This window comes from Lagopus leucura, unplaced genomic scaffold (assembly GCF_019238085.1).
Source record: "Lagopus leucura isolate 7727_CA_CO unplaced genomic scaffold, USGS_WTPT01 Super-Scaffold_100036, whole genome shotgun sequence".
In the NCBI taxonomy this organism is placed as follows: domain Eukaryota; kingdom Metazoa; phylum Chordata; class Aves; order Galliformes; family Phasianidae; genus Lagopus; species Lagopus leucura.
In genome coordinates, this window is record NW_024962285.1 from 4,164,647 (window position 1) to 4,176,968 (window position 12,322).

Consider the following 12,322-nt stretch of genomic DNA (forward strand, 5'->3'; position numbering starts at 1 on the left):
AGTCTGTATTTATAATCTGAACTTTCTTTTCCTTTGATGTCTGTTGGTCAGATAACTAGAACTTTCTAGATTATGGTATTCTATCCGTTTTATTTTTTTCCTCACTATAAAACCAACAGTTTTAATAGTAATTTAAGAAGTAATAGTCAGATAAGCATCTCCTGGAGTTTACCCTCTAACTTAAACTGGGAATAGCAATTTAACTTGTAGCAACATGTTGTAGGCATGGAAGCCTTTGATTGTCTTGCTGGGACCTTTTCTCTCTCCATCTCTCTCTCCCTCCCTCTCAGAAGATTCCACTTTGGCTTAAAATGCAGTGATGTAAATTTTTTCACTTCCATAGTTTTTTAAATTAAAAAAAAATATATAAAAATCAGTTTTAAATCCAGAGCAGAGGACAGGCTCCTCAGTATTACTATGTTCTAGAATAAACAAATTAAGTTTAAGATCTCTTGCAGGGCCGATGATCTCATGAAGTTTAGCATGGAGCCAAAAGAAAAGGAAATGCTTAGTTACACTAAAGTTACTTTAGTTAAAGTATTTAGAGAAGGCGAAGAGAAAGTATGCTGTCAGCTTTCCAAAGCATAAAGGGGTTATATGGAGAAAATGAAATCAAATGCAGAATGAAATGTCAAAAAATCAACCAGCACAGATTGCTGTGAGGAAAGTTCTGTTTGTCTGTGGTGAGAAATTCTTCAGCGTGTGAAGAGTTGATGGTCTCTATCTTTGGAAACCTTCTGAATTTCATTGAACAAGGACAGGAGCAATTTGATTTGCATTTGGTGTCACCCCAGCTTTTGTAGATGTCCAAAATTCTGTGCAATTTTCTCATGTTATTAGGGAATGATGAAATGTGGAGTTGGTTTCACTTCTTTTGTCCTTTCTGTTATATGTCTGTGTTTTGTTTTCTGCTTTTGTCAAGGCAAATAGCAGAGATGCTTAAGGACTTGATGCAAGTTCCACAGGTTTGAAGTACTTGATATAATTTTTGTACACTCTTACCTTATAGCAGACTTTTCAGTATATGGATATCTGGAGGACACTACCTTTTACCTCTGTCCTACTAAGAGTAATCTTGCATGTCTCCTTGGCTTAGTGAGCGTTCTTGAAAAGATTCAGGCCCAAAAGTTCGTGGATTCAGCACGGATTCCTGAAGCTGAGGATTCATGGATATGTTCATTTGCCTTCTTACGTTGTCTTCTTGCTGAGGTTCTTGCTGGAAGTATTACTGCTCTGGTTTTCACTGATAAAGAAGGGTAGAGATGTGCTGCCTTGAGTGCACAAGACTGCTAAAACATTCACAGTGTCATGCTTAATTTTTTTTTTGTGTGAGTAAAATCTTCTGCCACTTTTGGATACGATTTGTTCTTGTGTATAGAAGACCTGTCTCTAAGATCTGTGTGACAGCTTGCTTTTGCACTAGTCTGGAAGATGCAGTGCACAGAAAGTATATGAAGTGCTCTTGTACAGTTATGGTTTAACACATCAGGCAGCTGAGCACAGCAGAGCCATTTGCTCACCCCTTGCTGTATGGAGGTAAAGGGGGCAGAACTGAGGGGCTGGGGAGGGGTGGGAGGAAGAATACTAAGAATGCAATTCTTGGGTTTAGATAAGGTGCATGGTTCTTTTCACAGTAATCATCATCTTTGTCATTTTTCCCGGTGTATTGGAGCTGAATTCTTGTCTCTGTTGATAAAGAGAGACAATCAGTTCTTGTTGTGTAAGCTAAAGCTTCTCAGTCGCTCTGTTATGCTCACAGTCGTGTGTTTCCAAGACAAAACAGCAAAAAGTTATTTTTGCGAGGCTTATGAAGTTCTGTTGGTGTTGATACCACAATAAAGGCAAATATTAGGCCTGAAGAGTAGCAGATAATCTAGCTGCTCAAGTTGTTTATTGTAGGAGTTCCTTTTGTTTCAGGACCAACATGAAAACAACTGATAGCTTTTTATCGCCTCATTTTTACATTCCAAGTTAGGTTGTCTTGGTTGAAGCTGTGTAGCTATTGTGAGTTTGTTTCTGCAGTTTTCAAATGGTGTTTTCAAGGTTGTGGCTTGGACTGTGTGAGATACTCATTACTGAAACAGAGTGGAGACGTGGACTTGTGAAACATCTGGATCTGAAGGGAGGTTGAGGGCATGGTGCAAAGTGGCTTAATCAAATTTAATATGAAACTTATTACAATCCAGAAATTTTCTCCTTAATTTTGTAACTCATTAAAGAAAATGCTTTTCCCTGAATGCAATACAAGACTGCTTTTACGGTGCTACAGGACAGTATCTGAAATACACGATCAAATCTTCTTTCCCTTAGTGGACTGAAATGGAAATTTTGGTTGTAATATGCTTATCTGTGTGGAAGAGATCAGGAAGGGAGGTTAATGTGCAAAACACTTAAGTTTGTGGAGTGTGCCATCATCATCTGCTCCTTGGGGAAAAAAGGAAATCTATGCACAGTCAGGACTTATTTCCACCTAAGTAGATCTCGTATTTCTTCTCTACTATAGCGATGTATACTTGATATTCCCCCCAAACTGGAGAAGGAAGCATTGCAAGAAATTATTTGACTGTACTAATTGCCTTAAGCTTAGCTCCTTGCAGATGCTCACTTCCAAGTCTGTATAAAATGCATGTCATATAAACGTAATTGTCAAAATGCTCTAGGCTTAAAGATGCAGCTCATCATTAACTCTTCTTTTTGTTTCCCAAGGTGGAGAAAGTATGCACAGGTGATCAGACATACGGAATTCTTTATCCTACTAAAAGAATACCACCAGCAGTGAAAAGCAATACAGAGCAAGACAAGGCACCTCAGAATGTTACGGCTTCAAAAGTAGGCCCACTGTTGAAGACAAGCGTGGAGGCTGAGTCTGCTTCATGTAGTAGTGACTTCAAGCAAGATGTTGTTAATATCTTGGTGAAATATCCCAGTGGTCTCTGGGCTGATGCACTTCCCAAATTGTACCAAGACACTTACCAACGAAAATTTCCAGAAGGCATTCTAAATAATCTGCAGTTGCTCTCAGATATATGTGTAGTGGACTTTGTATCTAATGCCCCTCAAAAGGCCATCCTCTATGTGAAAACCCAAAGCTGCACTGATGAGAATCTGAATGTCGCTGAGAAAGTCCAGATCCCTGATGGTGTGAAGGCCGCAGCTGAACAACAGCATGAGGAGTCCAAGGACCATTATCCAGAAAGTGTATCATCTGTTCCTCCTTTGATTATACCATCAGAAGGACCTGTGTCCATCTTGGTGATAGAAGCAAACAACACTAATGAACTTATCATTAGGCAAGTTTGGGGGTTTTTTGTCCATATAGTGCACAGGTCTGCAGGACTTTGTTATTTATGCATGCTAACAATTAAACCTAAACTGTTTGTTGTGTTGTGTTTAAACGGGGTTTTTTTAATGCTGGTGAGCTGATGGATTTTGTCATTGGCTTGACTGAGAGTCAAAGCAGGTAGGACTTGCTATTGGAGGGCTTTTTTGAAATAATCTGACTGTGACATGTGGCAGCGTTCAGATATTACTCTAACACCTATCAAAGCATTTTTTTTTACACTTATAACTAACTTGCTTCTAACTAGTTATGAGTTGGGTTTGTTCAGATTATACTGCAGTTTTATCTTTTGGGGATGGAGGAGCTTCCATCAAACTATTCTGGTTCCTGATTTGGTGGTTACTAGCATAGCCTCAGAGCATGGTGTAAGAAGTGGATTGTAGTTTCTGTGTCAGTATTTAACAAAATGCTATGGTAAGCTTTCCTTACTTCGTTATCAGGATAACAAACTTTTTTTATATCTTCCTAGAACTTAAAAGATCAACTTTTTCTGGGGGGTTTATTAATTCTGAAACTTATTTCAAATTCAGCTTCATATTAAACAGGTTTATTTGTCACTTCAGAACTTGAATTGCATAGCTGCCAAGTAACACAGTGCATTGGTAGCTCTGTCTTTTGCCATTAGTTTCTACAGTTTTGGCTTTCATGAGGTGGATCCTAGCCAGGACCTTTGAGCACAGCTGAGCTAAGTAGGAGCACTTGTGATTTACTTACGGATCCTCTTGTTAATCATATGCCATCCATTTCCTCATTTCTGGCTGTAAATAGCACACTAGCCTTAAGGCTGAAATTTAGTCATCCTTCTTCTCTAGCTGTCATTACTTTATTGGCATGCTCAGCACTGAACTTTCTTCATGTCAGTGTAGTTCTCTGAGGTAATAGCCATAAAGGCTGATGGTTCTGTGGAAATCCCCATACTGGAGACTTAAGTTCCTGTTGGAGAATGTTGGCCTCTTTGTTTCAGCTGCTGGCCTAGTTCCTGTAGTGCGCTTCCTCTCTGTTTTTTGTGAGCAGATGAGTGTTCTCCAGATTGTATTATTTCTCTGGTTTTGGGGGTCTTCCCCGTGACCTTTTTCAAAGGTTCTGCTTCAGAACACAGTCTTGAAATAAGAAACCTTGCAGCCTTCCAGTGCTCTCCGTTTTTTTGTCCCAGGTGAGGGAAAGTAACTCGGTTCAGGCTGGGAGGCATTAGTTCTGTCTGTCTCAGGAATGAGAAATGTAATGAATCTCTGGTTGCAGCTGCACCCTGGCTCTGGACAGCTGCCTCAATCCTGTCATTGAATGAGCGTTGCTGTAGGGGATAAAATGGAATAGTCTGCGTCCCGTGGGCTGAGCTGTGACACTGATGAGCTGATCTGCTTGTGTTGAACTTCCTCTGAAGCAGCAATTCCCGAATTTTGTAGCAGAGTTTTTGTACAGTATTAAATATTAAAATTTCTGGACTTGTCACCTTTACGTGGGCATTAGCTGCTGCTGATCAGCGTCGTCCTCAGTGCAGGGCGGAGTGCTGGGAGATCTGCATACTTTGTGGGCCAGGTCACAAGTAGACTTTAAGGGAAAAAATTTTTTGCCATGCCAAGAAAAAATCAATACGTTTCTCTCATGTTTTTGAATGGAAAATGTCATGGTTTGCTTCACTGTGGAAACATAACGCCCCCAGTTCCTTTCACAGTGAAGGACCAGGCTTTCCTTGGCATGTTACTAGTCCCAGTTCAGACTAAGAGTGATGCTGAATGCAGACTTGTCTGGCCACCTGTGTGTAACACTTTTTTTGGAGGTTTTTTCCCAATATTCTTTCCTATAAATCATGAAAAATATTTTTTTCAGTTGTCTTTAGCAGCCAAAATCTTTGTCAGTAGGCTGCTTAGCTGCTACTGGAAAGTAGCAGGGCAGGAGGTTCTGCACGTTATTAAACTTTCTGCTGTAATGCTTCTCCTGTAGCTACATGTCCTGCTGGAACCAATGTCAGGAAGTAAACTTTTGAGTATTGTATACCTGCTTGTGTTGCATATCAAATACAGGAATAAGTTTTCCTTCTGGCTGCTGCATCTGATCTGTTTCTGGTGTGTTCAGAATGTTATTAAGGGGGATTCATGTGGCAGACTGCTTCAGTGTGAACTGGAGATCAGCTGCCTGATCTCGGAATTGTTCTGATGGCTGAGAGTAAACAGCATGGGGCTTGGCAGGGATCTGTAAAGCTGTATTTTAGATGCCTTGTGCTCACAGTCTACAGTGAAAACATGCTGAAGGTAGTATTTGCTAGTGACAGAGTAACTCAGGTGCTCCTACAGTTCTTTTGTGCTTCATCCCGCATAACCTGCTCTTACTGTCAAATTCTTCTGTGTGGTTGTAATAATCAAGTAAGATTTGTTTCTAAAGATGCGTGTTAGATTCTGTGTCACTGGGCAGCATTTAGCACTGAACAATAGCTCTATTTTGTCAGCCAGTATTTTCCTGTTGCCCTGTATTTGGATACAGATGCGCGTAGAATATGTTTGGATATATCCATGATTTATTAATCTATTAATTTAGAGGATCTTGGGTTTTTATTCAGCTTTTTGACATTTCATGCTAACTCTCGTTTGTTGTTTTTGTTTGTTTGTTTGGTGCTTTTATACTGAAATGATTGTAGATATGTGGGCAAAGATTATTCTGGCGCTCAGGAACAAATGGAAGATAAAATGAAAGCGTACTATAGTAAGAATTCCAGTGCATCACAGATTACTTGTCCAAGCGTTGGGCAACTTGTAGCTGTGCACACTGAAGAAGCCTGGCTCCGTGCTCAGATAGTTTCTGTGGAGGACAAAAGATTAAAGGCAAGTGATTCTTTGTTTTGACATTTATAGTAAGGCTTGAAACAATTGTTTCTCCCATATGCAGTCAGTTTTCAAGCATTCTGTGTTACTTCATTCTTTCCTTTTCCAACCTGAAGTGCTTCTGTTCTCGATTAAATGAAAAACTAAGGGCATTTTAAAAGTTTCTTTTAAGTTGTGTGATTGTCAAAATTAAATGGCCATCTGCAAGTTAAAATTACCACCTTTGTTCATGCAGTTTGAGGTCGTGTGCTGAATCCTTCCAGCACTGCTCCTGTGGAGAGATTCTGTCGGAGATGATAGCTTTACAGAAACTTTGGGAAGCTTTTCTGGAAGACACTGAACGTCTAAATAAGGAAATGAACATGAGAGTCGTGGTGTTATACAGCAGTAACACAGTGAAAATTGATGTGCCTGTTCAGTGGATGCCCAGAACACAGTAGCTTAATACATTTTCCATAAACTCAATAACATATATTTAAAAGCATATTGTTTATTTCTTTTTCCACTGTCAGGTGTACTATGTTGACCATGGCTTCAGTGAGATTATTGAAAGCAACAGGACGTACAAACTCCACAAACAGTTCTGCTCACTTCCATTTCAAGTTGCAAAGTGTAAACTGGCAGGTAAGAGAAAACCAGTGTTGATTCTACAGACCTACGGATTGAAATGCCTGGGAGTTTTGATGCTAATATGTAGTTACTCTGAGTACTAGAACCCATCCAAAATAGCTATAAAATAGTCTGTAAATAGCTATAAATAACAATCCAAGCAGATACAGGTAGGCACAGAAAGACAAGAAAGGTTCTATAAAGAAACCTTTTTGTCAGAAGACCCCAGTGTCTCTCTAATGAAGCTTAGTTGTTTCTGCACTTATCTTGGATGTATTACCTTCAGGATCTGCAAGCCTAAAGAGAGCACCCGCTGTTGTATGAAATAGTGTACAAGCTTAACTGCTCCTACCACAAATGCAAATTAACATGATCTGTGATCTCATTCATTTATTTTAAAGTGATCCTTCTCCACTCAGCACTGGCAGATTTCCTTGACCCTGCTGGAAATTACTTAACTGCCTAAGACTAGTGGGCATTTCTAACTTTTTAAGAATGCTTTATTTTGTTTTCAATATATGAAATTGACAAGAATGACCCTTAGTGTATTTTTTTACTCGGATGCATTTCTTCATTTTTGTCTACACATTTGCCTTGATTCTTTGATTGTCTCTGAAGAAGATCTTCTTTTCCCCCTTGAAGACAGCTTTTGCCCTAAGAAGGGAGGCAGGCAGTAGAATGCAAGTAGAAGTCCAGTAGGACATTCCAACTGCCTCCTGATTCTTAGAAGGATTCCTCTTTCAAACAGTCCTCATTATTGTATTTCCCTTCAATAAAATGATTCAAAAATTGTGCTCTGCCTTACAGGGCTGGAAGTATTTTGTGATGATCCTCTCCTAGTAAAGGCTGTAGAATTGCAGACATACTGCAAAATATTTGCTGTGGAAATACTGGAAAGGAGTGATATTCCTCTCTTTGTTCTGTATGACACTTCTGGAGAAGATGATATCAACATCAATGCAACTTGTCTGAAGGCTTTGTATGACAAGTCTTTTGAACTGAACCTGCAGGTACTGTCTGCCTGCTTCCTATTTAATTCATTGAAAATCACTGACCACAAAGATTTTTAATGGGCAAAAAAAAACCAGCACTCACAAATTCACAAACTGTGTATGTTTTGTTTTTTTCTTTTTACTTATTAAAATCTTAGGTAGATACACTATATACGAATGTCAGAGTAACCAGTATTCTCTCCGATGGAAACCTGTATTGTCAGCTGCCATCTGAAGGCTTGTCTAAGCTTTCTGAAGTCCTGCAGAAGATAGAAGACTATTTACTTCACAAGGTAGGTGTGCAGTGGAGGAGATATGTCACATCATGTGGCCTTTTTCTGGTGTTATCAGTCCTTTTCTTCTATAAAAGCTCAAGTATCTGAGGCATCTGTGTTGTCTGTTTAAAAAAGCTAAAAATTCTGTGCCATTTTCTGGGTTGCAGATGTGAGAGTGTCTGTTGATGCTCTTGGAAATTCTCTCCCTGTGGCTTCGGTAACTACTACTAAATTTCTTTGAGTAGTTACAGCAGTAACAGAAGTGACCCATAATGAGAAGCTTCCTGTAGAAACTGCTTTGGTTTGATTAGGGCAAAAAAAAATTCTGTGGAGGATCTGCTGTACTTTTTTTCCTCAAGTTTCCTCAAGTTTTACCTACATGCTGGTGTTCAGGTGTATAAACAGCTCACAGCACGCTTTGAAGTGACAGTGGAAGGATTGTCTGAAACAGAACCAAGGTCTGTGCTTTTCAGCTTGACTTTGGTCTCGTGTGCTACGTGTCTGTACACTTAGCTTTTAAACGTGGATCCTTTCAAACAGAACTGATGTATAGGAGGTGTCTTTGAAATAATGAAGTTGCTTTAAAGCAGACATATGACAGAGAAGTCTGATATCCTACCTGCCCTTAGCAGACATGCAGCAAACCTTGCTAGATCTGAGGGTTTATGCAAAGTGAAGAAATCTGAAGAGAATCTAATTTTTTGATATCTAGCTGAAATCATACAATGCAGATCCTTGAAAAGTCAGGCACAGTTAGAACCACTTCTTGTAAATCCACCTTTTCAAAATGTTTTTAGGAATGTTCCTGTTGTGGTGCACGCTCCATTTGGAAACACTTTAATATGTTTCAGTTACCAGGAGTCAGTTTAAAGCAAACTGAACAATGCAGGAAGCAGTATAGAGTGTACACTGACAGTTTTAGCAACATAAAGGCAGGCAACTGGTCAGATTTTCTAGACAGAGTGTACAGAGCCTTTCACTGCTGTAAGGGACAGAAGCCATTTTGACTCCACAACTTGTCTTGAGAACTTAATGACACTGAGATGTGTGTGATTGTCCAGTGGGAGTTCTCTTCTTGCTTTTCATAATGTAGCATTTGACTTGATGTCTTACTTAGGGTCATCACAACAAGTATCAGCCCCATGAGGCTTTATTTCAGTAAATAGTAAATCTGTTTCGTTAAACATCTTGACATTTTATACATATATAAAGTTAGGAACTTCTTCATTTAGCTGTTACAGTTCCGCAGCTTTTCAAAACATTAAGGTAATGGTTGCTGGTTTTTATATTCTTCGCTTCCAAACACATTTTTGCTGGCAATTCATAGAATCATTATGGTTGGAAAAGACCACTAAGATCACCAAGTCCTGCCATCAGCCATTCCCACCATGCCTGCTAAGCCGTGTCCATGAGGGCCACTTCTCCAGGGGTAGTAATTCTATCACTTCCCTGGGCTGTATACAGAATTAAAGCTTTACTGACATGATAGGAAATACTTCTGAGGCTAGAAAAAAGCTTTACAATTTGAGATTAAGTGGTTGCTTTCCATAACTGTTTGTTCTGTGAGTGGCTTTTGGAGCAGCTAGTTAAGTGCTAGTGATGGTTCTGTGCATTTTAACTTTTGGTTTTGAATTTGCAGGAGGCATCTGAGTTTAATGTGTCACAACCTTTCTGTGGGAAAATCTGCTTGTTTCATTGCAAAGGAAAATGGACACGAGTAGAGGTAAGAGGTATTCAAAGAAAGGCAGAAGTTTTCCTACACAGGAAAGACTTTTTGCTGTTCCCCTAAATCTGTCTTCTTACTTTCCTTGAATCTGCTCACAGTATTTCATCTTCCTATCTTATTTCAGATAACAATAATTCAAAGTAGACGGGCGCTTGGAGTTCGCTTCATGGATACTGGAACAGTTGCTTATGTGAAAGTATCAGACCTTAGAGAAATCCCATCACAGTTCCTGAGAGAAGTAATCAAAATCCCTCCCCAGGTATAAAGATGTGTTAAAGCTAACCTGCCCTAGATTTCTTGACCGTGTCTTAGTGCTGCTTCTTACAGGCTTATGTAAGGAATTTTCTTTGTTACTAGTGTTCAGCATTGGAGTGTGTTTCATTGTGCATCTTCTCCCCAAAATAGGTCATGATGTAGTCCTGCGTACTGGCAGGATGCTCTGTTAGTTTGTGTGAGTTATGATACTGGTTTTGCACGTTTCTGTGTGTCACACCTGAGGTCTGCTCGCAAAGTAACACATCCTGTTTCATTACCTTGGCCCATGTTGTCAGAGGTGAATGTTGGTGGTACAACAGTTGAGGTTGAACCTCCTCACTGATATCCCATTCCATGTTGTTGCCACGTGACAGATGGCAGCAAAGGGGCAGCCTGACAGAATGGTGCCTGGCGTGGAAGTGTGGACAGTGCAAAGATGGGAACCTGAATTCCTCCACGCGGGGGTAAAGGAGTGGAACCCATTAACATTCATCAGCACTTGGTGAATGTTTAAGGAGACCAAACAGTGAACATGAGCACAGAGATGCAATGGTGGTGTGTCACCTCTGCAGGCTGTTAGGAGTGCAGCGTGAGCGCTCTTGTCCATGACTGATGGTGACCATGTTGAAAAACAGGGTTTTGTAGCTGAGAGTTTACTCTGTAAAATGGTGATATTGTGCTCTTCGTGTCTGTTGCAGTTTCCAAGGAAATAAATAGGAGGCATTACTTTTGGAGCAACCTACGTATTGCTGAATCTGTATTGTATTGTATTAATTGTATTAAGTAGTGCTCTGTAAATAGAAATGCATGAACTAGTTTCCCTGTTGTTGTGTACTTAATTCTCTTCTCAGGCTGTAAAATGCTGCTTAGCAGATCTGCCTCCTGACGCTGGCATGTGGACTCCTGAGGCTGTGCTGTGGCTGAGAGACAATGTAATGGATTATCCTGAATTCAGCATGCAGGTAAATAGTCGAAATGCCTGTGTGGCCTGAAATCCAGAGTGAGTAACTCTGAAACTTAAACATTCATCAGAATTTATCTGTTGTGATGTCTAATAGTTTGTGGCCAGCTCTTGGTTACATTTGCTGTGTGAAGTCCTGTTCCTGTCACAGTCAGAATAAGAATAGTTGGCTTGTTAGAAGTCTTTTTCCTCCCAAGAATGTAGCAGCTGATGGCTTTTCTAGTTTTCCTGTGCCAGTCCAGTGATATGCAGTTAGTGATCTTATCAACTGATGATAAACACAGTCTTTGTTTCATGGTAAGAAAATACATACGTGTTCTGTCAATCTTAAATCCTTTCTATGCCTCTTAAGAGAGGATAATGTTTTCGTATTGGCCCTGGAAAGCACTTTTGCTTTGTCTGTTTGTTTTTGTAATCCAGTGTGATTTCATTATCATATACTATTTTGTTTATGAGCTTGTGTTATACTTGAGATGGTATTTTTCCATTGGCAGCATTCAGTTAGCTAAGAACATCCTTCTGAAGGAAATATTTTTCCTATCTAGAAACTAAACAGAGCTGATGTCCTCCTAAAAATCTGAGTCCATATATTGTTGCAACAGTTTGAGAACATGTTTTGTAGCTTCCCTGTCCATTTTTGCTTCCTTTAACACAAGGACTCACGATTGAAACGTAACTCACATGGTCTGGGACTGGTGAGTGTTGCAGCTGGCTCCTCTAAATATCTTCTTCAAAGATAGTTTGAGTGTGGTAATATTTTTTTGCTTGTTTCAATAGTGTAAAAGAGGTGTGTGCTTAAATTTTGGAAAGCTTTTGTTCCTGTCTCCTGTGTGCTGCCTGTAAGTAGCAGTTAACTGGCTCTGGTTAGTAGAGAAGGCTAGAAAAATCGTCAGAAGAATCTGTAAACAAATGTTACAGCTTTCTCAAGTTGCAGTTTCAGTGGTTATTGTCAGTGATGCTAGCTGCTGTCAGTAATGTCCGTTGCTAAGTAGGACGATATTTTTATGCTAGTGCTTGAAAACTGTACACAATCCAAACGTGGAAGCTTTTTCTGTCTTCATTTCGTTCCGTACTTAATTTACTAGGTTTCATCTAGCAGAGGGACAGGAAGGGGTTTCTGAAGGACTGAGTGTTACTAGCATTACTTGGTTGTTTGGCTCTATGTGCAGTGGCTAATGTTTTCCAGAAAACTGCAGTCATGTGCATTTGTGTCAGACAGCACTGAGATTGAACCTCTCGGGCAGAGCAAAACCCAACTCCAGTTTTGTCTGCTTTACATTAGCAGGATAACAGCTTTTAGCAGCTGTGGGTGGCTTAATATCCATAAATTTCATCGGTGCATTTGAGA

The 12,322-nt window shown here is 39.8% G+C and overlaps 1 protein-coding gene across 3 annotated transcripts in view; it reads left to right on the forward strand.

The window, feature by feature from the left end:
• TDRD7 (tudor domain containing 7) overlaps window positions 1-12,322 on the forward strand; it is a 38,450-nt gene that overhangs the window by 22,397 nt on the left and 3,731 nt on the right. For all 3 annotated transcript variants that reach the window (XM_042882895.1, XM_042882896.1, XM_042882897.1), the window contains 8 exons: window positions 2,707-3,290; window positions 5,973-6,156; window positions 6,669-6,780; window positions 7,573-7,775; window positions 7,916-8,050; window positions 9,672-9,755; window positions 9,883-10,017; window positions 10,865-10,975. In XM_042882895.1, the coding sequence (XP_042738829.1) occupies window positions 2,707-3,290; window positions 5,973-6,156; window positions 6,669-6,780; window positions 7,573-7,775; window positions 7,916-8,050; window positions 9,672-9,755; window positions 9,883-10,017; window positions 10,865-10,975 (1,548 nt within the window). The remainder of the gene's footprint in view (window positions 1-2,706; window positions 3,291-5,972; window positions 6,157-6,668; window positions 6,781-7,572; window positions 7,776-7,915; window positions 8,051-9,671; window positions 9,756-9,882; window positions 10,018-10,864; window positions 10,976-12,322) is intronic.